Source organism: Piliocolobus tephrosceles, chromosome 5 (assembly GCF_002776525.5).
Source record: "Piliocolobus tephrosceles isolate RC106 chromosome 5, ASM277652v3, whole genome shotgun sequence".
Classification (NCBI taxonomy): Eukaryota; Metazoa; Chordata; class Mammalia; order Primates; family Cercopithecidae; genus Piliocolobus; species Piliocolobus tephrosceles.
The window spans coordinates 130553383-130581049 of record NC_045438.1 but is presented as its reverse complement, the minus strand read 5'-3'; the positions used below and the strand labels follow the sequence as shown (position 1 = coordinate 130581049).

Here is a 27667-nt window from a genome sequence, read left to right as displayed (position 1 = left end):
CAGAGAATGTTATCGTCAGAACGGCTGGCGTCTCTCTCTCTCTCTCTCTCTCTCTCTCTCACACACACACACACACACACACACACTCACCACCTCCCCCAACTCCCGCCCCAGGCTCATTTAATCCTCACAGTCCCAAAAGGTGTTACTGTTAGCTCCATTGGACAGATGAGAAAACCAAGGCTGCTGAGCAGGTGCAGGGAAGGAAGGAAGCCCCATGGCGTTCTTTGCCCTGGAGCAGGTGGGGCCTGCCCTGGCGGAGGCGCGGCCACTCTGAATTGCTCATGGGTCCGAGGAGCACTGTGTCATCTGTCTGTTTTCGTGCTGGGTTCGATATGGAAACGTCCAGTCCAGCCTGCCCCGGGCTTTGGGTCACCCTCCGTTGCTTGGCTTCCACCATTTCCTGAGCTGCCGGCACCTTCTTGTTTTCCATTCTGTTTTTGTTTTGTTTTGTTTTGTTTTAAGCGATTGGTCTTTTTGGTCATTGCTTATGATGGGGAGAAGGGGGTGTAACATGCTCATCTTACTTTTTGCACACATTCCATTTTAGTCAAGACTGTCAACTTGCCCTCCAAACTGGCAGTCTGCCACCTGGAATTCGAAATCCAAGATCTTTAAAATTAAACTAGGTGAAACAAGTAGAATGTTCTGGAAGTGTTGAGGTCTCAGCTAGGTGAGGAGACAATGAAATGTGGAGCCACTTCAGAAGAGTCTGTCCTTCCACGTCCTGGGCCAGTGAATCCTGGTATGAGAGACGCAGGGTGGCTATGGGGCGCTGGGGGGAAATCCTGTCAATGGAAGAAATGTTAAGACTCTAGAGGTGGGCAAAGGGTGTCTTTAGAGTCTGTCGTCCGTCCCTACCAAAATGAAAGACCAGGTGTTAGAAGACCTGTAAACATCAGAAAAGGAAAATGGGGTCCCAGAGCCCACACAGGAGCTCACAGTGAGCCTCAGGGACTGTCCCAAATGTGGGCGACGCCAAAAACCACGTGAGCACCCCCCAGAGCCGGGTGTTGCCTGTGGGCCTGGCCAGCCCTCAGCCTCCGCTCGCTTGAGCCGGCCCTGCCTTGGGCTGCATTGCCAGCTGCGGGGACAGCCTCGGAGCCCTCAGCCTCCTTTGCTGTCCCCTTTCGCCTCCCCAGGCTCCAGCTGCTTGGCTGCCCAGGGCTCAACCTACCACCAGCCCCTCTGCCTGGTCCCCTCCTCTAGGCTCTTGGTTCTAAACACCGGAGATGCCGGTGACCCCCAACCCCTCCCTCTAGCTGGGCCCTCACCCATCCCCGGGCTCAGGGTCCTCGCTGCTGACTGCGCATCTAGTCCAGCTGTCCTCAGAAGCACTGGGTGGGTTGTCAGAATCAGAACCAAGGAGGGCACTTAAGAATGTGACCCCTGGGTCCACAGCAGCCTCCCTGAATCAGAACCTGTCGGGGCGGGCGGTGAACACATGTCACTTGGTCAAGTTCCCAGGTGATTCTCACCCACCACAGAGTTTGAGAACTACTGTTGTAGTCATCGAATAACACAGAAACACATTACACCCTGAGGCAAACCAAAATTATCAGGTCATCCTGACTCGTTCTGGAGTCCAAATAATAAAATCTTAATGCGTCCTACAAACTGGGACTCCCAGTGTTAAAATGGTTTTACCCTGCCGATGTCTGAAGACAAGGCATGATCCTCTGGCTTGGGATAATGTGAGGAAGTTGCTGTTTTTCCATCACAAACAGACTAGTGTGACTTGAATTTGTGTCATTTTCTTTAGCTGCTTGTTGGGGTTTGTGTTTGGGGTTTCTAAGTCAGGCTCCCTGGCCTCCCCTCTCTCTGGAAACCCAACATGTCCAAAACTGACCACCTCCAAGCAGCTCCTTCGCAGCCTTGCAAGTCCGGAAAGGGCAGTCCCATCTAGGGGTCAGCCTTGCCTCTGCTTCTTCTCTCAGGCTGTGCGTGCAGCAATCCTGCGGGCCCGGCACAGCACAGCCCTCCACCTCCCCTGCTCACGGCCCACTGCCGCCATGCTCCATCCTCCCCACCCCCGCCGGCCCCAGTGCACTCTCCAGGCAGTGGCTGGTGAGCCTGTCCCAGGGTGAAACCGATTAGGGCCTCCTCTGCTCAGAACTTCCCACTGGTTCCCGCCTCAGAGACAAGCCTGACATTCCACAAGGATCCATGAGGCCTCCTCACCCCCCTCACCCTGGCCCGCCACCCCTGCCCCTCCTCCCCCACACCAGCCAGGAGGCATCGAGCCTTCTTCCCCTGGCCCCCGTCCTGGAAGTCTCCCCTAGAGGGCCACGACTCTTGTTCCCCACCCCCCAGGGCTTTACTCAGCTGTCACCTTCTCTGGAAGCCTCCCTGGGCCACAGACTTCACCTGCACGCCCAGCCAGGCATCCTCTCCCTCTGCACATGGGCTAAGCCACATTCACACTGACGCTGGTGTCTGCCCCCTGGAAGGTGAGGGAGGGCAGGAGGGGCAGCCTCCCTGCTCCATCCCCAGCACTTGGGAGGCCGGGTGTCTGACCTGGGGCCTGGGGGGGTGCGGTGGCAGGACAAAGCCCAGTGCTCTCTGGATTGGGTTTTGTCTTGTTCAACACTCACATCAGCCAGTTATTGGCAACAAGTTGTCAGTTCTGGAAGATCGAAGCTAGGAGGGTGTGCTCCCGGGAGGAAGCCTGCGTCCTTTGGAAATGGAGCATCTGACTTGGAGCCCCAGTGCTCGGCTAAAGTCACCAGGTGGAAGCTAACTAAAAACATGGAGAGTCCCTAGTTTAGGTTCCAAGAAGAAATTTCACTGAGCGGAACAGACCCCTGCCTGGTTTCCATGTGACAACAGCTCAGGAGGAGGCCCAGGCCCCGGGTGGCTGGGGTCCCTTGCGTTCAGGGTGTGGAGTCTCGGGCCCCACATGCACCAGCGGAGTTGCTGGAGACTGAGGCCCAGTTGTGGGGCCACAGACAGAGGAGAGGGCACTGGATCCCAGACGGCAGGGCCTGCAGTGTTCACACACCCAGGACGTAGGGTTGGGGCCAGGGAGAGCGGCAGCATCTGCAAGGGGCCGCCTCCTGGCTCGCTGGGTCCCTTCCCCATGTCTCCCCTGGGCAGCAAGATAAACAGGGGAAGTTGCTCCCCAATACTCATGGGCTCGTCAGGTAGAAGCAGCAAGACATGAGGAAGAAAGCAGCTGGGGCTGAGCTCAGAGCAGGAGAAATGACAAGGGACGGGGACCGGGTTCAGGGTGGTATTTCCTAACCCCCTAAAAAGGGCATCAAATAGGCCATGGGGCGGGGTGGAGAGGGCGCCACAGGAGGCGGAAGGGAGCTGGACACCCCCTCCACCCAGAGGGAAGGCCCTGCAGAGCTGGTGACAGTACTGGCCTGAATCCGCCCGCCCCGCCGCCCTGGAGCAAGCCCGCCTCTGTGCCTGCTTTGCTCCAGGACTGTCTGCCTCCCTCCACGAGGCAGAGGAACCCAGCAGGGGCCTGGGCGGACACCCCTGAGTGCCTGGGCCTGTAGAGGGCCGGATGGCAGTGCCACATGAGGGCACTGGGGCAGAAGGGCTGACCCTGGCCTGGGCCCCTGCTTGTCCCTGGGTGCCGAGGGGTTGCTGCAGAGTGACGACTCGAATCCAGCACAAATCACCACTTTATTTCTGAGAGAAAACCTGCGTTCTCACACACACCGACTGGGGGGTTTCGAACACACATGGTTTGTACATCTGCCCGCTTAGGTTGCTCTGCAAAATGAGGAAGAAGCTGCATCGTGCTCACAAATAATACACATTCCACACAGCAGCACAGCCTTTTGGGCGTCTTTGGAGTTTTGGGTGGAGCTTCTGGCGTCACAGAGCCATCCCCAACCCAGGCCTGGCATGGTCCCTGCCCTTGCATCAGAGTGGCCTGGGAGGCACACACATCTTTACAGGCCCGGAAACCCCAAAGGCTGGGAGGCTTTTGTTCTCTGGTGAATCCGGATTGAGACAGGCTTCACAAAAGCAGCTCTTGGGCCGAGCTCCAGGCCTAGTCCTGAGGACCCCTGGCCTCCTGGAGTCCCTCCAGAGGCTGCCCGGCCAGTCTCCCGCTTCTCCAGGCACTGGGGGTTGGGAAGGGGTGGGCTCAGGGACATAAGGACCAGGGAGAGTATGACGGGGAGATTTCTCGCTGTTCTTCCGAGCGGGTGCAGCCTCTCTGAAGGTCACTGTGGAGGGCGCCCCAAGGCCTGAAGTGCCTTAGGGAGAGGTCAGGCCCCACAGACCTGGAAGCTCTGCCCCAGTTTCCCCCAGCCTGGGCGGCTGGGCTGTGCTCCCCGCAGTCCTTACTGGCAGCGCCCTGCCCTGCTGATCCCAGAAGCAGCTGATTGAGGGGCCTGGGAAGACCCCATGGCCTCCAGCAGGTCTCAGAATGACTCCTGTAGTGGCTAGGACTAGGGCACTGGCTGCACCCTCAGGCCCGGGTGGGAGATGTGGGCTGGGAGTAAACCCAGGAATTTAGGACTAGCAGCAGCCATCAGGGGCTGTGGTGCAGGAGCAGCCGCCGGGGCAGCACTGGGAGGCAAAGGCCCTGAGGGAGACCAGCTGGTGCCGTCTCCTCCCAGTTCTGCTCAGATGGGCACCCTCACCTTCCTGGGACATAAACCCCTGGGGCTCATGTGGTGGGGAGCAGACAATTTGGCAGCATATGGACTAATATCAACGTCTCCAGTGACCCAGGGCCCAGTCCCTGACCTGACGGCTGCTCAGCCCCTCCGGCCCACGTCCCGCCTCACGACGCCTCCTCTGTGCTGGGCCAGGGCCTCAGCCCCTCCGGCCCACGTCCCGCCTCACGACGCCTCCTCTGTGCCGGGCCAGGGCCTCTGCTTCAGTGCCTTCCCCTAGCAGGCGACTGTTCGCTGGCTTTCAAAGGTGGCACTTCTCAGCTGTCAGAGCTGCAGTGACAGCCTTGAGGAGGCTGAGGGGGCTCTGTCAAGCAGGGGACACTAGTGGGGACAGGTGTGTGGTCCCTGGCTGCGGGGCCTCCTCCACCGTCCCCACTCAGGGCTATAAATACTCATGATGCAAATGGTAAATGCTCCCAGGCATTTATCATAAATTACAGGTGGATAATTGTGAGTCTTTAGGCCATGAGGCCTCTTGGGGAAAATTTCCGTTCTTTAAAAAAAAGAAGACACCAAGCCAATGGGGCAGGACGGCCGCTGGGTGCAGCAGACTGGCGTGGGAGAGGCCAGGGTGCTGGGTGAATTGGAGGCTGGGCCAGGGAGCACCGTGACCAGTGGTGGTCACAGAGGAAGTGAAGGATGACGTGGGCCCAGGTTGGAAGTAGCCAGAGCCAGATGAGGGGCACCTGGCCCCTTCTGCGAGGTTGGAGCATTATGCCAGGAACAGGTGTTCCCTCTACACTTTTTTAAGTGAGTAAAGAGAACAGTGATTTTCAAACAAGGGTGTGTGGGGGAGGGTGTAGGGGGGAGGGTGTTGGGGGGCTCTTCCGTGCACCTGTTCCCTGCCTCTGCATGAGTCCAGCAGAAAGTCCTAGCTGGAGGGCCGTGGAAGCCTGGGGCCGGGCACTGTGCAAAGGCTGGGTAAGCATGCTGTCCCTCAGAGCGTCCTCAGTGGTGTAGCCAAGAGCCAGGTAGGGTATAGCCTCCTTCCTCTTCCCTACTGGAAGCCAGAGACCTACCACAAAGAAAGGCCTGCTGCCCCCACCCCTTCTCTCTCTGCCTTGCCTCTGCAACTGGTCTTTCCTCCAAGCAAACCTTTTCTGCCCGCTTGCTTCACCATTCACTCTGCAAATGACCAGGGCCTCCAGATCCCGTCCAGCCTCAGGTATGACTGGGTCCATGTCAGCGAGAGAGATGGGGCATTCCAGTTGTCCTGCATGTCCTTTAAACCTTTCCCTTCCCTCTCTTCCGGAAACTGAGCAAACACCAGGCACTGGGACAACTTCTAATTTAATATTATAATAATAAAAGCCACGGTGGCACAGAACCACGAACTGCATTTTACATTCCTAACTGAACTCCTGCTGGGGCTGTTGTCAGGATAAACGTGCAGAATCAATGGCTGCAGTTGCCAAAATAAATGGAGCATGCCCACCTCCGCCGCGGCATCGCTCAGACCTGCCCTGCCCGGCCCGCACCCGACCTGGGTATCGCTCGGAGGAGCTGGTCACCACACAGAAGGCAAGATTAAAATAATAACACTGACAAGCAAGCTCTAATGAGGAAAAACTCCTGGAAGGAGGCAAATTTAATTTTCTTTTCTTCTTTTGACACCTTTCTTCCCTGTCCAAAGGGAGGTTCTTAATTGAAGTCTGTGAGGGGAACGCTCTGTCTCTTTATTACCAAGTGGCCTCAGTGCACAGAACGCTCGCTTTTTATTGTCGATTATACCTTCCTTTTCCCCCTTGGCTCTGGAAAGGATAAGTGATTACAATTTTGTTATCTTCTAAATTAAAAAGAAGGTGAAGTTGACTGGGCTGGAGCCGTCTGCACAGCAGTTTGACAACAGGGGCGACAGCATAACTACTGGGCAATTTTTTGCACAATTCAAAAGCTTTTTTTCTCCTTTTTGCCAAGGAATCAGTCTAACAAACACATCCTACCCTTGCTGAAAATAATTTCTTTTCCCAACTCTTCTAGGAATAAAGCACTTTTAATGTATTTGTCAGGAATCGACACTTCATTTAATAAGGTTTAAAAAGTGACAATTTAAAGAGCAATTGAGAAGAGTCCCACATCCATCATGGCTCGCGCTTCTAACTAAAATCAAAAGAATGAAAGCAGAAACAGCACTGAGAAAATGGCAAAACGTGTGTCTGTGTGTGAGGGAGAGATGGCGAGCGGGGGGCTGTTCATAGCTGCTTCAAGTCCAAAGTGCTTGCAGCGGCTCCTGTGACACTGCCCTGCTGGGTGCTGGCTGCAGGGACACAGCTGCTGCGCGGCACACGCCCTTCCCGCCCGACACTCTCAGTCCACCCCAAATGACCCTCCCCAGAGCTGCTGGAAGGTGACTTTGAAGGCTTTTTCCCCCAAAAGCTCCAATGAAGTTGCCTTTCTACCCTCAAAAAAAAAAAAAAAAAAAAAAAAAGATGAAAAGTAAAGGGTGGGGGTGCTGGCCACCTCCCGTTTCTTTGCCTGGGTGGTGGTGACCACGACGCCTTTGTGTCCTTTCCGTGGGTTACTGAGGACCACTGCCCCATAGGCCCAGGCCACAGGCAACCCCCCGTCAGCCTCACCTGCCTCCCCTCCTCATGTTGGCTTGTTGCCTCTGAGGCTGGCCCGGGCATAGGGGAGCCTGTCTCCCCGACCAGGGGCTTGGCCATGTCTCCTTCTTCACAAGTCCCGCTTCCCACGGACTCAGCCTCCACTCTCTGCTGGGCTGAGGGCTCTGTGGTGCCGAGTTCTGGCATGGCCACACCTGCCGGGGACTGCCATGGCTTAGCCGCCCCTGCAGTTGTGTTTAGTGGAGCATTGGAGAGGCAGCCACCTGCCCATCAGCGTCGGGAACAGCCACGTGCCAGCCCATCCCATCATCAACACTTGCTTTTAGCTTCTAACTTTTAGGTCGCTTTGGTCCAGGTGGCCTAGGCGAGAAGTGCTCTGTAGGACCAGCCAGGCTCTGGGGGACTCCAGGCTGCCTGGGGACTTTCTGGTAGCTGCTCACTTGTCCCTGTTCCCTGGAGATGAGGGTAGCTGCTCACTTGTCCCTGTTCCCTGGAGATGAGGGCCTTGCCCTGGTATGTGGTGTGACACACCTTGACTTGGCCTCCAGACCCAGCTGGACACAAGAAAAGAGTTCCTGCCCCATTCAGAAGACCCTCTGGGGAAGGGCAGTACCCCTCCAGCCTGGGAAAGGAGGTGGACCCCAGCCTGGTGTCCTTCCGGAGTCCAGGGCAGGCTCCCAGCAAAGTGAGGGGAGGCGAGCTGGCAGCACGGCTGTGGGGGAATGAGACTGCCCTCAGTCCTCACCAGTGACATCAGCTGTTAGTGCTGCCCCACCTTCCCCTGACTTCTCTTTATCTGATGATAAGGGGCATCTTTAAAGTGCTGGAAGCAGGAAGGACAGAGATCGGAAGGGCATGCCCCAAAGGAAAGAGCTGCCACAGGCCAGGGAGCTGCAGATGTGGGTCTAGGGCTGAGGCTTTGAAGCGTATTCCGTTGCTCACGCGAGGCCGAGCTGCCAAGCTGCTGTCTAGTTCCCGGAGCACAGGGGGGCTCTGTGTGCTCTGCGGGCAGGGGACTGGAGGGTTGCAGATGCAGGGCTGGGTAGCCCCTCCAGCCCCCACACCAGCACCCCCTCTCTTCCCAAGGTCAGCAGCATGCTGCTCCAGGCCAGGGGCCTCTGGACAGGCGATGCCCATGTTTAAAAAGAAGCACGTGAATGGTTCTTTCAAAATGTTTGAACTCTGCCCTTGGTATGACTGATCTGGCTCCTCTGTCCCCCTCTGGGTAGAAAACACACTGGGGGAGGAAGTGCTGAGTGCGCAGGGGCTCCCTGGCTAACTGGCAACCTGGGGCTGGGGGCTGACAGAGCCAGCACCCCCACTGGGAACGGGAGCCCACTGTTCCTTACAGGAGCCTCCTCCCATTAGGGAATGCCTGGCGCCCCAGGGGTGTTCCGCTCACCCACACAACAGGGAGTGGCAGAGAGCAGAGTTGAGGGGACAGGAAGCAGCTCAGCCCTGCAGCTGGAGCCACTGAGGAGGATGGAGAGCTGCGGAGCCTGGCTTCTCCCCAGGAACATGTCCGCCCTGACCCAGTGGCCCTCTGATGTCTGCTATCCTGTGTTCACACGGAAAGACAGTCTTCCAATTTAATCATGCAATTTGATGCTACCCTACTATTTCCATATGGACAAATAACTCAAAACCAAGTTAAACTAGGAGGAAGCGGCTGACCTGTTGGCTCTTTTTGGAGCGCAGCTGGTATGTCTTTGACACACTGAAAGGAAACTCCCACGCCCTCACCCTCCTCTGATCAGGGTTGCAGGTTGGCGCCGAGGACCCAGGGACGCGGTGCTGCCCGTGTGCCGTGCCGTGCCGTCCTGGGGAGACTCCCAGGCTGATGCTGATGGCGACAGAGGCAGGAGCTCTGGAGACAGCAGAGGGACAGGCAATGATGTCCACAGTTACCCAGGGTAGGCAGCACTGGAATGGAAATCACTAAGTAAGAGACGGAGCCAGATCAAACCACCATCATCAAATGAGGTCCTTTCGATGAGGATTAGGAGAAAAGCTTCTTAGAATTGCTATTTTTCAATCCCCAGTTGAGTACTGTGGTGTGGGGGAAGCACGGAGTCCCAGTTCTGCGTTCCCGACGCTGATGGGCAGGTGGCTGCCTCTCCAATGCTCCACTAAACACAACTGCAGGGGCGGCTAAGCCATGGCAGTCCCCGGCAGGTGTGGCCATGCCAGAACTCGGTATATGTTTATCTACATGGACTTCTGAACAGTGAATTAGCAGCGGACATAGTAACTATTTCCTTGTCAGCCTCCCAAGCTTAAAGGCTGGATCCATGTCAGGAATGACAGGTGAATAACTCAGCCACACGAGTGACTATTAACTCCAGTGTCCACAGGTTGATTTGCTCGTGTGCATTTGCGGAACCTCCTCTGTGGCCCAAGTGCCAGGATGAGCCACATCCGTGTCTCATTTAGGAGACATGCATGATGGGCCTCTGTCCCCCCAAGCTGAACCATTCAAAACCAAGGAAGGAAAATTATAGCATCAAAAGGGATTAAAACTAGTGATTTGCTGCTTGAGCATTTCAAATAGATCTGGAACACGTAAGATTCACTGACTGGAGAATAACTAAGAGAAAAACAAAATCATTTGGTTGCCAGGGCAATGTTTTCCAGCAGAATGAACACTCTAAGGAAGCCCGTTCCTAAAGGGTGCTCCAGGTAGCAAAGGCCTGGCGCTGTCTCCTCCGCCTGAGCGTTGGTCTGCCATTTTTGTATTCCAACACAGGCCTGTCTGTGACTTCCTCCCGTTCCCTGCGCCTGGGCTAGATTAGAGAGGTAGGGTGTTAATGGTGGACTTGATGAAGATTGAAGACCCATTTTCTCCCCCTCGAGACCAGCCTGATTTGGACAATTGAGAAGAACAAAGCAGCCCCTTTCTGTCCTTGGGAGGAAACCTGTTCGGTGTCTGCTTTTGCAGCTCCTCCCTGGAAAGGGGCAGGGGCGGGGGCAGTCAACAAAGACCCCTGCTCAGGGAGGAGACCATTTCCTGCCGTCGCCCAAGCCCACCAAGTCACACCAGGCCCGCTGCCTCCTTTATTGGTGCTGCCGGTTGGGGGAGCGTGAGTTGGAGCCTGGGCTGGAGGGTAGTGAGCTGCCACTGGGCGCCCGCAGGGCATGGGACTCGAGCTGCTGACCGGCCAGACTGGTGTCCCCCGTCCCCGATTCCTCGCTATTTTCCTCCTTCTGGCTGCTCTGCTGCTCTGGACACTCAAAGTGGACACAGTGGAACACCTGGGAGAGAAAAGAAAAAGGCCCATGAGTGAAGGGTCAGCACGCGGCCCTGGAGCTGCCGCAAGTCGGGACCCTGCCCTGCCCAGCTTGGGGGCTCCCATGAGGGAGTTAGCGGAAATCCTTCCCACTGCCCACGCCTGCCCCGGCGCAGACACCTGATGGCAACGAGCATGCTGTAAAGACATTTTGATCAGTCAGGACGAAAGGAAATGGGCCAGTGGCCCAGAAGTTACAGACACCATGACATGGATTCCTACAAAATGTTCACATTGGATTATTCCGTTTTTGCTAAGCTTTGTCTAATGGGTTTTTTCTTTTTAATTAATTGTTGTATTTGGCAGTTGGGTTAAAAGTCAACAGGAGTTGACTGTGGTGGCGGTGGTTCAGTTCTGTGAGGTTGTGGAAAGCAGGTCCGCAGATAGCGTCCACCCTGTGTGGCATCTGTGCCTTCTCCCGGTGCCTGCGTGGGTTGTCTCTGGGTACTCTGGTTTTCTCCCACGTCCCAAAGCTGTGCACATGAGGTTCATGGTGCGTCGGCAGGGCCCCAGTCTGAGTGCGTGTGAAGGTGTGTGAGCGTGCCCTGCAATGGGACAGTGTCCTGTCCTGAGTTGGTTCCTGATGCATAATTCTCCCTGGCCCTGCAATGGTTGAGCACAGACCCTGCCAAGGCAGCTGTGCTGGGGAGTGGACTTCAACCTCATATGGCTCAAGCCAGCCTGGAACAAACGCCCCCAATGTGCAGAAGCCAGCCACCCGGCCGACAGTCACCCTCTAGGAGCTGAGAGAAGTTTGCGTACCTGACAGCAGGTCAGCCTGGAAGCACCATCAACTCTGTGCCAACATCGTGCCAGCACCGTGCAGACAGGGCACAGCACTGAGCTCAGCGCCCCACAAGCAAGGGTAAGCCATGGCCCTGACCTGGAGAGTAGACAGTGTGCTTCAGGGGGGACCTGACATGCATATGTGAGCTGAGGGGTGCAGGAGAGAAGGGCGGGGTGGGGGCTCTCGTTGGCACAGCACGAGCATGTGTGCACACGCATACACACGCCCTTCTACCATGGAATCAAGTTCACAGAGACAAATGTAGTATCAACTGCAGAATTATACTGAAAATATAAATTCCATGCTTACCTCCCTGCATCACTATCTTTTCCATATTCCCACTTCAATTCATTTATTGACTGCTGTTTTACACTTCACATTTCCTCATGTGAAGACTGAGGCCGTGTCTTCCTGGTGTGTCCACTCTGTTTTGGAAGCTGCCATTTTCTTTTAGAGGGAGCTGATTTCTCTCCTTACCGGGCAGGGTCTCAGACCCGGTCCCTGCTTCCTGCAGAGCCCTGACTGCCTCACGGCTGAAGCTGCCCCCACTTAGCCTATGTCTCCCTCCTTTTCCTTTCTTTCCTTCCTTTTTTATAAAATCTCCTTCTGTGGGTCCATCTGCAGGGCTTACCAGTCAACAACCGGAGGGGCTAGGTCCTAGGGGAAGGCCTTATGTGGAGATCTGAACACTACTTGGGCCATCAGTTCTGCCCTGGGCTAGGCCGTGTGAATCTGGGAATCATCCTCTAGGTGACAACCATCAGCTGCACATTCTTGTAGCTTTTCAGTAACACCACTGCCCTGGGCATGTTGGCCACTCGTGGATCACTTGCCTTATGAGTGCTTCTCCTTCCACGCCCAGGGATAGGTGAGGTCAGGCTCTGCAGGGCCAGGGCACACCCTGAGAGTGCAGTCCTGGTCCTCAACACACCCCCCACTAAAGCTTCTCGTAACCCAGCAAATATGCCATTCTCTTTTGCAATATGACCCAGAGCCATATTCTGTTCCCACGCCCACGCACAGGACTTTTCAGGACAGGCTGCGTTTTACTGCTCCTTCCCCCTGCTGACACAGGAGCTCTTTATCCTGCCCTATCATGTTCTTTAATCGGTTATTTGTATAATCCCTGCTCTCCCTGCTCCGTCAGTGTCTCTGGAGGCCGCTCCCCAGAGCCTCAGGCTGACACTAATCCTGGAATTGACTTACATTTGTCCTACTCCTTATTACCTTTCCTCAAGCTCGCTCCTCTGGCATTGAATGGTTTTTCTCTCCTGTTGCTCTTGCAAGGTTCTCTACAGTCCTGTTAATTTCCAGGCCAGCTCTTCCCCCCTCCTCCGGCCCGCACGCCTTCAGGGTGCCTCCTGCTCCGTGGCCCACCCCGCTGCCTGCCTCCTTCTACTCATCTGTCAGCTCCGATCTGACTCCAGGACCAAGGCTTAGTTATCCTTCTACCGACTCGGGTTCTTGCACAAGAATAAACAAATCGATAAAAACCCTGGATTGAGAAATAAAGTTAAAAAAGACCTCAGAGTGGCCTAGTGTTACAGCTTGCTCTTCAGAGCCGGCCTCCCACCGGAGGAGGGATCAGGGCGGGTCTCTGCTCCGCACTGTGCTGGTAAGAGCCTGGGAAGAGATGCTGTCTGTGGTGAGCATGTGATAGACATTCCACGACCCGACCTGTCAGTGCCCTGGTTCTCACTCTACTTCTCATTTCCAGCTGCATTTATCTCTTGTCTAACTTGGGCAGTGGTAAGGGCACAACTGTGTTTAGCCCATTAGCCAATTTGTTTTCAGTTAATAATGCAAATGGCTGTTACTCCCAACACACCTAACAAGACTGACAGCCAATCTCAACTGTTGCTGTGTTTTCCTATGGATATTTCTCCTAAAGAACTCCTAACTGTTTCTCTCCCTGATGCCACTGAGCTCACAGCAGGCTCTGCCATCAAGTTAGGGGACTCTAGAAGCCCCTGGAAGCCCTAGGCCTTAATTGCCTGACTGAGTTCCCTGTGGTTCTGCAAGTAACTGGGGCCATCTCAGAGCTGCGTCCCAGTCTGTGGCCCCAGAATCCCAACTAAATGAAGTGCAGTCTCCCTGAGCATCTCCACAAGGCCACGCAGGTGCTGCTGCCAGATTCAAAGGCAATACACAGGCAGTTAACTGTATTATATCACAAACTGTGTGGCGAAGATTCTAAGTGAAAAAGAGTGTTTTTACAAATGGATAGGCAGGTGAAGAGGCACAGCATGCCATGGGTGGGAGTGGGCAAGCTACAGGTGACAGGTGGGGAGGGAACAGCCTCTGCACACAAACAGATAAGCGTCACACATGCAGCAGACATGGCCAGAGGATGACGCTGCACACGTAAGCAGGGTCAGGAGGTACACATACCACAAGCATGAGGCACCTCCTACGTGCCTGACTGGACGAGGTCCCAGCTGCCCTCAGAGGGTGTACAGTCCGGTGAGGCCAGCAGTCACATAAGCCAGGGAGAAGGAGCCCCAGGCGCATAGAGGAGTGGGACCCAGCCAGGTAGGGAGTCAGGGAAGGCTTCCTGGCAGAGGACACATCTGAGGTGAGTCTGGAAGGAAGACGCAGCCAAGCTAGAGAGGATGGAGAAGGGGGGACTTGGTGTGGAAGGAAAACAGGAAGAACTACACAGGTTCTCAAGCCAAAGGGTGGCGACAGAGCAAGGAGGGCCTGGAGCAGCAGGGTGTGGGGTGGAAGGGTGGGGGCAGGGGCCACACCCAATGGGATAGGGTGAGGGCCTGGCCTGGAGCTGGGCAGGGATCCTGATACTCTTGGACAAAGGAGACTATTTATTTATTTATGAGACAGAGTCTCGCTCTGTCGCCAGGCTAGGATGCAGGGATCTATCTCAGCTCACTGCAACCTCCGCCTCCCAGGTTCAAGCGATTCTCCTGCCTCAGCCTCCTGAGTAGCTGGGACTCCAGGCACCTGCCACCACACCCAGCTAATTTTTGTATTGTTAGTAGAGACGGGTTTCACCATGTTGGCCAGGCTGGTCTCCAACTCTTGACCTTGTGATCCGCCCACCTCGGCCTCCCAAAGTGCTGGGATTACAGGTGTGAACTACCACGCCCAGCCTAGGAGACTCTTTAAAAATGAATCTTTCTTAAACTAAAAAAGTTATTTAAAAAGGAATATATGTTTGTGGTGACAAATTCAAATAATAAGTATTTTTAAAAACTAGACGACAACAAACCTTTAAACCTTGGAGTCCCCTGACTTAGCCATTTGGAATCAATAGAAAGGAGCCATTTTCAAATTGAGAAAGAAAAGAATCTGGTAACAGACTAGGTGAGACTGACAACGGAAAGAAAAGGGACACAGTGACTGTCGGGGCTCCCTGGAAGGGACGGGGACGGGCATACTGTGGTGCTACAGAAGGTGGCCAGCAGCAGGTCTAGGGCTCCAGGCACAGCAGCGCAGACCTGCACTCATGCCAAGGACTCTCACAGACCCTTTCCCTGCGATGATTTCACTGAGTGCAGACTCCAGCAGGTGCGCCCACAGTGCGGCCCCTGCTCTCAGGACCTCTCGGGCAGATGGGGGCAGAGGCACCTCTGCTGGGACATGTGTTCACTCTTCTGCAAATGGCGAGTGGGCAGGCTGGGAATGAACCTCAGGGCTGTGCATCCCTTAAGCCTGGGCCTTTCCACTGTATCAACATGCCTGCCTCACACAAACAATTCTACCAGCACGGGGCCAGCAATATTTCATACATCAGAGGCGAGGGAGAAACTGATTCTGCCTGGAAGAGAGGTCAGGGCAGGCTACAGAGAGGAAGGTGTGCACAGGTGAGGTCTTGAGGGGTTGGGAGGCAAAGGGAACGAGAAGATTTCCACATGAAGATCTGGGCCCTGGCACCTCACTCCTGGCAGCCTGTCTGCAATTCACTCTGGTCACCCTTCTATGGAGCAGTGTGCCTGGCTCATTCATCTCTGTTGATGGTTTAAGCCTAGCAGCCTTCAGCCAAATGTGGCAACTGTGTAAGCCAACACCCAGCTAGCTCCTAGACCACTCAGATGCCCATCAACGTGTATGAGGCTGGGGTTACTTCTCCTGGGACCCCAGAAATCCTCAGATTTGCATGCAATGCACATGGGCATTCAGGGGGGTCTGTGGGTGGTCCCAATTCTGTTCTTGGGAGCAGTAGTGAAAAGCAAGCCTGTTGTGGGGAAAGTGGCACCTTCAATGGTGGCCACGCTGCTGGGGCTGGGCGTGAAGCTGCCTCCGGCCCTTGGAGAGGAGTGTGAGGGAAGGGAGGCGGCAGTGCTTTTTATACACAGGAGCTGGAGGAGGGTGATGGCAGCTTGGAGGAAGTCATCACTGCCATGGTGGAGGGGAAATCTGGAAATACCGGGCAAGTGGCCCTCTCCATCCCACCGTAACCCCGAGCTCCTCAGCCCACTTCTTTCCACCAGGCACCTTTGGGCCTCCCTCAAGGTGGAACAGCCAAGTTCTGAGTCTCTCTTTGCTCAGAGGCTCATGTGATTCAATTTCTTTTCTCCAACCTTTCCCAAGACTGCAATACCTCTTGGAAAGGATGTGACCAAAAGTGGCTGAGGCATACCGCACTATGATTTATGCAAAACCATTACTCCGGCCGCCGCATCATTCTCCCTTCCCCTTTTCAGCAATCATGTATCCCATTAGCCTGTTTGATTGCCGCTGTTCACAAAGGGGCACCTTCGCTGAACCGTCTTCAATGGCCTCTGGATCTCTCCCCCGAGAGAAGCCGGCTAATTTGGAATGTGGTCGTGTGTATGAATCTGACACAGCCCCAGTCACAATCGCGTGTCCTTTTCTGTAGCTGCTGTTTATGATCACTTTGCCTTGCCTCTCTGGGAGCCATAATTCACAACATACTGGAGAGAGCCTGGGTGTTCTTTTCTCCGTGAACCCTGGACAGGATGTACACAAATGTGCTAGCCCCTTCTTGGTGACCAGGCTAATTCCTCAGCTGGCTGGTGGCTGCTGCCTCTCATTAGAGGGGTTCCCTAAGCGCTATTTGCTTGACACATTTTCAAGGTTTTTAAAAGCAGAAGCCTTTGCTAATTTTCCCAAGTTGGCATAAGAGTCCACTGTGAACTGCGGCAGAAATTGGGGAAATTTAATAAATGTTGATCAATGACTCTGCCTTGCTTTCCTGGTTCCTCCTGAGTAATTTCCACAGACTGCTTTCATGCCAACCAATGCAAACAGGATTTCGGATCCAAGCTTTCAACTTACAAATGCAAGCTGACAAATCTTTGATAAAACAGATACCTACCTCCTGATGTCTATCCACAAGTCAGATGCAAAGCCATGGCTTCTAACCTACGCTCCCCTAAAGATCCCCTATTTCCCTTTCACAGTGGCTGGTGTGGTGGCATCACACACCCATCCAGCGTTCAGTGACATAACAGATCCTGACGATGGTCACCATTAACACCTCTCTCATGCTCGCCTCAGAGCAGAAGTTAACAGTCCATCTACAGACCGCAGAGATGTTTTGTTTTTGTTCCTTTAAAAATGAAGACAAGTGCCTCCAAAAAAAATCCCTTTTTATAAACCATGGTTTTTTATGTGCATCCGAACAGCCCAACACATTGTTTTCAGTTAAGGAATCATTTCATAGGGGCCAGGCACGGTGGCTCACACCTTGTAATCACAGCACTTTGGGAGGCTGAGGGAGGTGGATCACTTGAGGTCGAGAGTTCGAGACCAGCCCAGCCAACATGTCAAAACCCCCTCTCTACTAAAAATATAAAAATTAACCAGGTGTGGTGGCGCACGCCTATAATCCTGGCTGCTTGGGAGGCTAAGGCAAGAGAACTGCTTGAACCTGGGAGGCGGAGGTTGTAGTGAGCCAAGATCATGCCACTGCACTCCAGCCTGGAGACAGAGCGAGACTCTGTCTCAAAAACAAACAAACAAACAAACACACACACACAACAAAAAACAAAACCAGGAATTACATCCTAGGGAGACATTTCCAAATTGTGAGCAACAAATTTTCAGTATTGCTTAGGGTGATAGGATACCCAAATATTTTTGCACAAGTACTTATCCCTACTAGGTACGGAAATAAGTTTTTGGGTGACAGTGCTTATATATGGCAACAACTTTTTAAAAAAACTTTACAATATCCTTTTCTCATATTCACATAGGCCAGGATACCCACAGATAACTGGAACGCTGATGCTTGGAAGGTTCTGGAGGAAGAGCCTTTCCAATCCATATAACTCTAGGCAGCCGTGGAATTCCTGCCCTGTTTTTTACGTGTGTACACTCCAGAGCTCCAGGGAGAGTGTTACTCTCTTGTCTTAATGGATTCCGCCAAAGAGTGGTAGAGGTATCTTTCAGTTATTTTTTTTGAAAAACTAAGAAACAAAAAAAGGGAAGTGTTCTTGTTTGCAGGCTTCTGGGATGCCTGAATCTCCCCACCTGGTAGATTTGGCCTCACCAGGGCCCCCTTCCCACACTGGACAGGCACCAAGAGAGCCTGGCCATGGCCCTGATCTCCCCACAGGGCTGGCCGATGCGTCCCCAGCTGCCTGGGCGGGTCTTCACTTAGTGTGACCAGGCTCCTCATGTACCTTCTGTCTCAAAGGGCTCCAGCTGCGTGGAGGCTTCCAGCATCACCCCTCACTGCTGGCACAGCAATGGGACACATCTGAGGGGACCCTCACAAGCTGCTGTTTCCATGCGTCTCACTGCTGGGAGGCTCCTGGAGTACTCTTCTGCCCAAGTCTGGGGGCACTTTCTCCCAGGCCAATCGAGGATGGAGAATTATTGCTGCTCCAATATGACAGGCCTATCTAAGGATTGTGCAGTGTCTGAAACAACCTGAAACAACCACATGTGCTCAACGTTGTCCTGCTTTTCCTCTCTTTTCTTCTGATAAAATCTTTCATAACAAACATTTAAATATGAAGAAGCCCACAAAAGGTCTTCTTTTATAATTATGAAACAAACTAAATATTTTTCTGCCTTTTTTCCTGTCTTACTGGGAAGGAGGCTTTAAGATCTAGTTTACTCTCCTTATTTCAAAGGCAAGTGTCCTGAGAGGCAGGGAGGTGAAATGACACTGGGGCCACACAGCTGGCTGGAGGTGAAGCTGGCACCAGTGCCGAGGCCTCTCCCTTCCTCCCACTCACTGCTCATCCTCCTCAGTGCGTCCTCCGCCTCCCCACCTGCCCAGTGCTGCTTCGCGGAGCCAGCTTCTAGAGCCTCTGAGCCCCTTTCTTCTTAGCCTGGCTCTTCTGAGGCACCTGGCTTTGATCATTCTCTGCAGGTATAATCCTTAAATCCAAGTTTTTGTTTGGATGGCTCAGCTTTCACTGCCTCTCCCCTAGCCTATATTTTTGTGCAACTGAATGCTTCCACAGTCTCTTATAACCATCAGAGCTCTGCCATTCTCCAAGGGCATGGCAGTCACAGCCTTGGTACCATCTTCAGTTATTCTCTGATCTGGCTTCAGGCTGTCACAAGTGATTCTGAGAGCTCATTCCCCTTGGAATCCTGCACCAATGCTCTGGCCCCTGGTCTGATTTATAGAGGGGTTACTATGTGCTAGGCACTGGGCTGGGTGCTGAGGACACAAAGATGCCACAAGACAGTCTCTGCTCCCAAGAACTGCAGTGTGGTGGGGACCCAGTCAGAGCCTTCTGCTAGGACTATTATGCAGATTCACAGGTGCCAGGCTACCCGCTGGGCCTGACTGTCCCGGCTGTCCCTGCACTGCCTCCTCTCTGGCCCAGTACCTGGCATACATCATACAGGGCCTCTGTGCTGCCATCTGAAACCTAAGTTTGTTTCCATTATTTCTATTCCCAAGCAGGTTTTCTTTGTGGCCATCCATTTCCAGTTGCTGGGACATGAAGCCCCTGGAGGGCCAGGTGCTCTCCCGCACAGAAGTGGAGTCTGAAGGCTGGAACCGGTGCTCTCTGCAGACCAGGAGCTTTTGCTGGGAGGGGCCTGCCTCTCCATTTACTCCCTCTGCGCTCTGCCATTGGGACGTCTGCTTCATGCTGCTGCTGGCCCACTGGGAGTTCAGGCCCTGGAGCCGGCATGTGACTGCTTTGAGGTGCTTCTGGGCTGAGACGATGGTCCTCTGGAGGATGCTGCAGGGGAAGTCCTTGGGGAGCCAGAGAGAGTGGAATCAGACCTGGGGCGGGGGACCTGGGATATAATTATCACCATGCCAGGAAGGAGCATTTCTTTCTTTCTTTTTTTTGTTTTAAAGAGTCTGTTTCCTTGTTTTGTTGTTTTCCACTAGAGCCCCGTGTTGCTATGGGAACGGGTGGCATGGGAGCCCAGAGCCACTCGCTGGCCTGGCCGAAGCCCGTAAATAAAGTCTGCCTCGCTCTAGGCCCTGAGCTGAGTGGTCCTGGAGGGCAGCTCAAGCAGCCACTTGCAGACTTTCTGTCCTGCTGTCGGCTCATGCAGATGCTCCTCTGACATGCTCGTGGGCTGATCACTCTCCCTGGATAAGGAGTGGTGAGCATGCAGAGTGGTCTGCAACCTCCCACCCTCCCGGGTCCTTATGTTTATAAGACATAAACTCATTCATGGCTCCCAAACTCCAAGGGCCAGGATCACCAGATCCATTTTACAGATCAGAACTCACCCTCCTCCTTCAGGGCTGGCTGCTGTTTTCATTCACTGATGTCTCTACCATCAATCAGGTACAGCCATTTGAAACCTCACCCAGAGTTGAGGGACTTTTTATGGGGATTCATTTCTATCAGGTGCTGAAGCTGCCATCCCCTTAAGGAAGGGTCCTGCCTCAGTTTCTCCCCAAGATCTAGCACAAACTGGTGCACACAGCATGCTCAGAGCCACCTGCTTATCAATGCTTGACTCATAGAGTTCTGGGCCAGGGTGCAGCTGGGCTCATTTTGCACCATGCCATCTATTATGCCTTTGTGGGAGATGCAGGGGCCTCGACGTTACCGCCAGACTGTCTGGATTCACATTCTGATTCTGCCACTCAAGGCTGGGGTGATCTCGTACAAATCAGTGAATGTCTTTCAGCCTCAGTTGCCTCTTTGCTTAAAGCCAAATTTTTACTGCCAAAACTGTACGTTATAAGGCATAGTTTTCCCAAAGAAATACCATGTGGGGCAAGAAACAGTGGTGCCTCCCCCTCACTGAGGAAACCCCAATTCTGGCTCAGATAAGATTCATCCCCTTGCGTTCTCTTTCTTAGCAGTTTTATCACTTGTGTATGCATGAATGTTATAGTTAAACTTTGCCTTGAAGTTTCCATGAATGTAATCCTAGTATACATATTCTTTGGTGTCTGGCTTCTGTCCTTCAACACGCTGTTATGTTCATCCACCTACAGTCCCTGCAGCCCGTTGTATGAGATGCTGTCCTTTGCTTATCCATCCTCTGTGGATGGACGTGCGTGGTGTCCCGTTGGGTTCAGGATGAACAAGGCTGCGGTGAAAGCATCCTCACTGTTGCCTCCTAACCTCGTACAAGAGCTTCGTCGGAGAATATACATAGGAATGGAAGTGAATGCTCAGCCATAGGGTGAATGTGTGCACACACTCCTTTAGGACAAAATGCCAAACTCTTCTCCAGAGTGACAGGGTCAGTCTATCCGCCCACAGCACTGGAGAACTGCCCACTTCTCCACAATTTTGCCAACACTTAGTATTGAGTTTCCTCATCTTTAAAATGAGGGTGAGAGTGGAACCTACTTCATATATGAGGATTAAATCATGTAATAAAGGGCTAGAAGAGAACCTGGCACACAGTAAGTGCTCAGCAAATACTAGCTACTATCATTGTAATTAATAATAATGACTATTATTATAAGGGTTCTAAGCTAGGAGATGCTGAGATATCTGGTGCCCATACTTTTCCATTTACAAATGTTTCTGGTTTAAGAAAATCCTCCATATGACTACAGAAACTCTGTCTTGGAATGCCACGGCCTCTCGATAATGAAAAGTTGGTTTATTACATCTTTTCCTTTATTGCTTTCTTTGATTGACTGGGAGAGGGAGAGATGGGTGTACAGATCAGATCACTCACCCATTCATTCAGCTAACAGGTCCTCTATGCTTACATGTGCCAGGCACCATGCTAGGTGCCAGGGATACAAAGATGAATCTAACACAGCCCCCTCCTCACTATATAAATTCAGTAGGTAAAATGGAACCTGAGAGCTGCCTAAAGCCTGTCAATACCATCCTCAGTTTCTGTTATTGACTTGGTAAAAGCTTTCATGTAGGTTCTGGTGAGCAGAAGCCCTGTCTTTCCAAATACCTTGCAGAGAGTTTCCTTTTCCTACAGTCCTTTTTAACCCTCCAGACTGCTTGTGGGCCCCTGAGCTCCCTGCATACTGAGAAAAAATCACTCTAGAACTTTGAAACCCACGTTTTCATAAAAGCCATAAAAAGAAACAGGCATAACTTCTATTTCTTGAACACCACTAACTGATTTTCATGGGTGCATAGACTTGATCTCATTTACTCCCAGCTGGGTTTCTTTAAGGATGTAGGTATGTGCCTTTGTTATTTGCTCAGATAATTAATAACATGAAATGGAAGAGTTGCTGGAGACCCCGCACATCAGAACCAGTGCGGTTCTGAGCACAGTTTTTGGGGCTGAAACTAAAGATTCCCTCGATGTTTGTAATGTTGTTGACAAGGTCCAGTTTATTTTAGACACAGGAGACTTAGAAGAGGAGCAGCGTCTGTCTCCCCAGTGGCTCAGAGTTGATTAGCATTGAAGGCAGGTGGGTGACCACACAGAAATGACCAAGAGCTTGCTAAGCTGGCAACCGAGACCACCATAAAGTGACGGAGGAAATGGTCGAGAAGGACCTCCTTGGCCACAGGCAGTAGGGAGAATCAGGTGCGTGGAAACAATGGAAGCGGAGGGTGGATGTGCTGAAAGACACACCGACATCTGTCTGCCATCTAGTGCTGAGCATGGGAGGAAGACAAAAGAGTGGGGGGAAGCGTTCGAGGGTGAAGAAGAGACAGGCATGAGCACCGGGCCAAGCACAGGGGAGCTTCCAGAGCCAGGTGAGCAGGCAGCAGAGGACGACAGGAGCACACACTGGGGGAGTGAAAGTGGAGTGCTCTGAGGAGTTAAGATAAATGATAAGGATGATGCTGAGTACACAAGGAACAGGGGTCACAGAAGGAAGTGCTGGAGTCTTTAAGAGGTAAGCATTGGGGGAATTTATTGACAGAAGTTGTAAACGTAGCTAAAAAATTAAATGAATTCATTGCTGCAGTGCTCACAAAAGAAGATGAGAGACAGATGCCAGTAGCAGACGTGCACTTCCCAGAGGAGAGGGATGGAATGCTGCAGAAAATCAGAAGCGTGCCAGAGCAGGTGATCAAGAAATCTAAACTCACAGACTACCGAGGCCACCGTCGCCTGAGAGCTGGACGGATCGGAGGGAAGTGGGAAAAATTAGCATGCAGCAGGCGGACGCTGAGCGTTTGGATGCAGGAAGGCCTGGCTGACGGGAGCAAGACAGATATACACCTACAGCGGGCAAGAAATCCCAGTCCGCCTTAGCTCAGAAGGCCAGCCCGGGAGGCCTGCTTCCATGCACTGCCTGCTGTCTGCTTTCTCCTATTCCAGCAGCCGCCGGGGTGTTTGGAGTTCGGGGCAGTTTCCATGGTCACCGTGCAGAGCCATCAACTCACTGGGCTCCTGCCCCCAAGAACGACTTCAGGTCTCTCTAAACAGCCGGCCGCTCTGCTAGCTGCTACTTACACACTGTCCAGGCCACTTCCCGCCTTTTGCCAAACTGCCCAGCCACCGTCTTCTCTCGAATGCTCTTCACAGGAGCCTCCATGCTGCGCTTCCCTACCAGTCCCTGCTCTGCCTGCCCCTCTCTCGACGGGGAAGCACCTGCAGAAGACAGGCCTACCTGCGCCATTCGGCAAAGCGTTTCTTCACCCAGATTTCCCTGTATCGTACGTACACAGACAGACCTTTCCATGCCATAGACCAACTCCATCGATAGTTTCTGAAGCTAGCACAAAGTCTCTGGGTTCACAAACACTGAGTAGCTGGAGGGACACAGTGTTTCTCTGGCTCTGACTAAAACGAAGGCCACTGTTATGGACTGATGCTCGTGTCCCTCCCAAATTCCTCTGTGGAAGTCCTAACCCCTAATGGACTGGGATAGAAGTGGGGCCTTTGGGAAGTGATCAGGTTCAGCAGAGGTCATGAGGGTGGAGCCCCCATGATGGGACTGGTGTCATAGGAAAAGAGACTGAGCGCTTGTGCCGGCGCCCTCTCTCGCGGAAGTGCACACACCAAAGGAGGCCGTGTGAGGACAGAACCCAGAAGAGGGCGCTCACCAAGAACCAGAGCCTGCTGGCACCCTCACCTCAGACTCCCAGCCTCCGGGACTGTGAGAAATCAATGTGTTACTTTAGCCAGTGGAATAGCCAGCTGAGACAGCTGCTGATGTCACTTAGCAAGTAAGTAGGGAGAGACGGAGGAAACCCTGCATCCTCTGGCCTCCAGGCCACGCTCCGTAGTGAGGGAGGTGCCCTGACCCCCGTTTCTGATGGCACAGTTCTGGCTCCCATGGGACTGTGAATCAGGGTGGTGCCGCACACTCATCTCCAGCCTCCTGTCCTATGCTGCAGCCTTCCCCAGCTCCATGAAGTGCTCCTGTCCATGCGGTCATGTCCTCTAGAGCCGTCTCTCCCAGGAATCCTGCCAGACCAGCCCAAGTCATCCTCCTTCCCTGATGTGACCCCTGTCCCTCATGCCTCTGAACTTTGCCATACTGGCTTACACACATTTCCACTGTTCTCTGTTATGACTTTTTTCAAATAATGTCCCAGAACCCAGTATGCTGCAGTAAAGAACATTCTCTGAGGTTTGCTATATTCTTGATGCCCAGTAAAGTTCAGCTTTATTGTACATTTTTTGTTTTTTGAGTCAGGGTCTCACTCTGTTGCCCAGGGCTGGAATGCAGTGGTATAACCATAGCTCACTGCAGCCTTGAACTCCTGGGCTCAAGCCATCCTCCTGCCTCAGCTTCCTGGGTAACTGGGACTATATGTAGGTGCACACCACTGTGCCTGCTAATTGGTTTTCTTTTTTTCTTGCTTTCTTTTTTTGAGATGGAGCCTCGTTCTGTTGCCAAGTCTGGAGTACAGTGGCACGATCTTGGCTCACTGCAACCTCGGCCTCCTGGGTTCAAGTGATCCTCTTGCCTCAGCCTCCCACGTAGCTGGGATTACAGGCACGTCCCACCATGTCCGGCTAATTTTTGTATTTTTAGCAGAGATGGGGTTTACCATGTTAGCCGGGCTGGTCTCAAACTTCTGACCTCAAGTGATCCACCTGCCTTGGCCTTCAAAAGTGCTGGGATTATAGGCATGAGCCACCACACCTGGCCTTTTTTTTTTTTTTTTAAAGTAGAGACAAGGTCTCACTATGTTTCCCAAGTTGGTCTTGAACTCCTGGGCTCAAGCGAACCTGTGGCCTCAGCCTCCCAAAGTGCTGGGATTACAGGTGTGAGCCAACGCACCTGGCTTATTGTGCCTTTTTCTGTGCTCTGAGAATGAGATCCTGTTCATTATGTATTTTATGACTTAAGATGTTTCCTGGCCCAGCATGGTGGCTGGTTCACGCCTGTAATCCTAACACTTTGGGAGGCTGAGGTGGGTGGATCACCTGAGGTCAGGAGTTTGAGACTAGCCTGGCCAACATGGTAAAACCTGTCTCTACCAAAAAAAAAACACAAAAAACAAAAATTGGAAGGGTGTGGTGACGGGCACCTGTAATCCCAGCTACTTGGGAGGCTGAGGCAGGGGAATCACTTGAATGCAGGGGTAGAGGTTGCAGTGAGCTGAGATTGCGCCACTGTACTCCAGCCTGGGTGACAGAGTGAGATTCCGTCTTAAAAAAAAAAAAAAGTTTCTCAACTGGCAACACTACTTTGAGACTTTTTTCCCCCTGATCAATAACTGATTCAAAAAGACAACTGAGCAAGTTATTCACGAGCCAAATGGGACGGATTACAAGTTAACTAGTGCCCTACTGTCCAACCCATTTAAAATGGCTGGTCCAATCTCCACCAAAGTGGTCGGGGCCCTTTGCACAGATATTTTTGGGAAACTCATCATGAAAGAGAGGTCTTACACTCCAACTTCAGAGCTCTGTAATGGGAAATCATTCTTCATCTAGAATAGCTTCAAAAAAAAAAATGTCCAAGATGCTTTTCTTCTTCCTTGGTCACTGAGGAAACAGGTTTGGGACGGAGGGCAGCCCTAGAAGAAGGCTCTGAGCAGACTCTTAAGTCTGCTCTTGCTGCTTCTTAACCTTTTCTGACTTGAGAATTCCTTCTGTTGTAATACAAAATTTCAGAGTTCCATTTAGGAATTAAAGAAAAAAAACAGTCTAAAATTTTTTGGGGGGATGCACTGTATAAAAAGCAAGAACTGCAAATGAAACAGTTCATTCGATTTCAATATGTTACTATGTAAAAATTTCAATTGTTTATGACCTGGTATTTATAATTCTCGAATTTTTCTTTAGAAAACATCAGTTGGTTTACTTTTATAGTTTTCAGGTTTGTTTTGAAATAAAGAGGCAAGAGGAAAAGTTCCAGGTTTCTGTTTACACGCTCCTCTCTGCAAGAAACACATTGTAGATGTGGACCATTTTTATTCTAAATAAATACAAAGCCAAAATGAATTTAAATTATCACAATATTTTCACATTTATAAATGCTTTTGGAAGTACCAGAAACACCTTGATGTGTTCTGGAGAAATTTTAATTCCATAAAGACAATGCATGAATCCTGAGCACAGGGCCCATTTGCTGGATGGAAACGAGGAGCCCTGTGTTCAAAAAGCAGAAAGAAACCTTTCTGCTTTCATCTAGGGTCTCTCTCTCTCGAGCTGTCACGCTAGTTATTATTTGCTACTTAATGATGTGCTACCTCGGGCACAGGGACTGTCCCCCCCTCCACCACCCCCAGCCAGTGTAGCCCCTCACGGGCACCCAGGGCCCTATTCTGTGACTTGAGCTCAGGACTCACACCAGACTCTGGCCCCGTCCATCCCTGTGCCAGGGCCCCTGCTGGGGGTGGAGAGGGCAGTGATCATGTGTGAGATGAGGAGGGGCAGGCCAAGTAGAACCCAGGCATCCTGGCTCAGGGAGTGGGTGGCTGAGAGCTCATGGCAGGAAGGTGGGAAGGGGCAGGAGGCAGGACTCCATGTGGGCTGAGGCTCCAAGGTCCTGGTGTGTGTTCCACTGTGCTGTGGAGCTTCATTTATAAAACACAATTCAAAGGTAAAAAGACCCTAAGCATTTCAAGATGGTGCCACAGAGCATTAAACCTCATGCACTGGGTCCCATGCGACTGTCGTGGTGGCACACCATAGAGCCAATCCTGCATAAATCTGAGAAAGATCATGGAAAGGTAGAATTGCAGAAATATTACTACTTTTATGTTTCTCATGTACCTCTTGCATTTCGAGCCATCATTCCCTATGCTGCCTCTCTTAAACCAGGGGTTCTTTGGAGGTACACGCTTGACACAGTGTGACGATGAAACAGCAAGGGAGTGACAGGTCAGCAGCACAGCCGCCTGCTAGACACCATGCTCAGAGGGGCAAGGAACCTCATACAATTGCTGTCATTTGGGAGGGCTGAGGACTCAGAGACAAGGGATGGGGTGTTTGACCTCTCAAGGCATCTGTGGTTGGCCGATTCCACAGAGAGCTGTAGGAATTAGCTAAGCAATAGGAGCTGGCTTTTGTTTGCCAGTGAAGAGATATCAAAAAATGATAATGATATCCCCACTGTGCAATTGCAGGACTTTCTCCTTACCACACTGTCTGAACAACAGGCCATTAGCAGGCAGAACAAACAATTCCACTTAACTCAGGAGGTAGCATTTACCTGTACATCAGGAAATCTTGCGGCACCTCTCATGAAAAGAGACCCTTACCTCATTTGCTGTGTTGTGTGTCCCAACGATACGGATGAAGGAAGCAGGCTGTCTTTCAAAACTCACTGACTGCCAGGACCTGGGAGAGGAAACAACCATTTGCCTGGTTAGACGGTGCAGTTAACTGACAGTGTGGCTGACAGAGTCACGTCCGCTGAGGGAGGGCTTCCTGTCCTCGGAGACTTGCACTGTAGGAGGGGCTGGGGGCAGGGCTGCACCTGATGCACGGCTGAGGGAGGCGGGACATACACAGTGTCCCTATTCAGGAGCTTACAACCCCATCCCAGAAGGCTCTCCTCCCCATCTGTGAATGTCACTTAGGGTTCTTACAAAGCCCTCCATAAACAAGCACAAAGTGCAGACCAGGCTCATTACGACAAGAGTGTGGACAAAGAGATGTAATCACGGTGGCAGG

At 52.4% G+C, this 27667-nt stretch overlaps 1 protein-coding gene across 1 annotated transcript in view; it reads right to left on the bottom strand.

Moving 5' to 3' along the window:
- Nucleotides 1–7787: 7787 nt before the first annotated feature.
- BTBD9 (BTB domain containing 9) overlaps nt 7788–27667 on the bottom strand; it is a 471085-nt gene continuing 451205 nt past the window's right edge. The window contains exons 10-11 of the mRNA XM_023212708.2: nt 27253–27331; nt 7788–10459 (exon numbers count right to left, since the gene is read on the bottom strand). Of these exons, the coding sequence (XP_023068476.1) occupies nt 10262–10459; nt 27253–27331 (277 nt within the window). The 3' untranslated portion in view covers nt 7788–10261. The remainder of the gene's footprint in view (nt 10460–27252; nt 27332–27667) is intronic.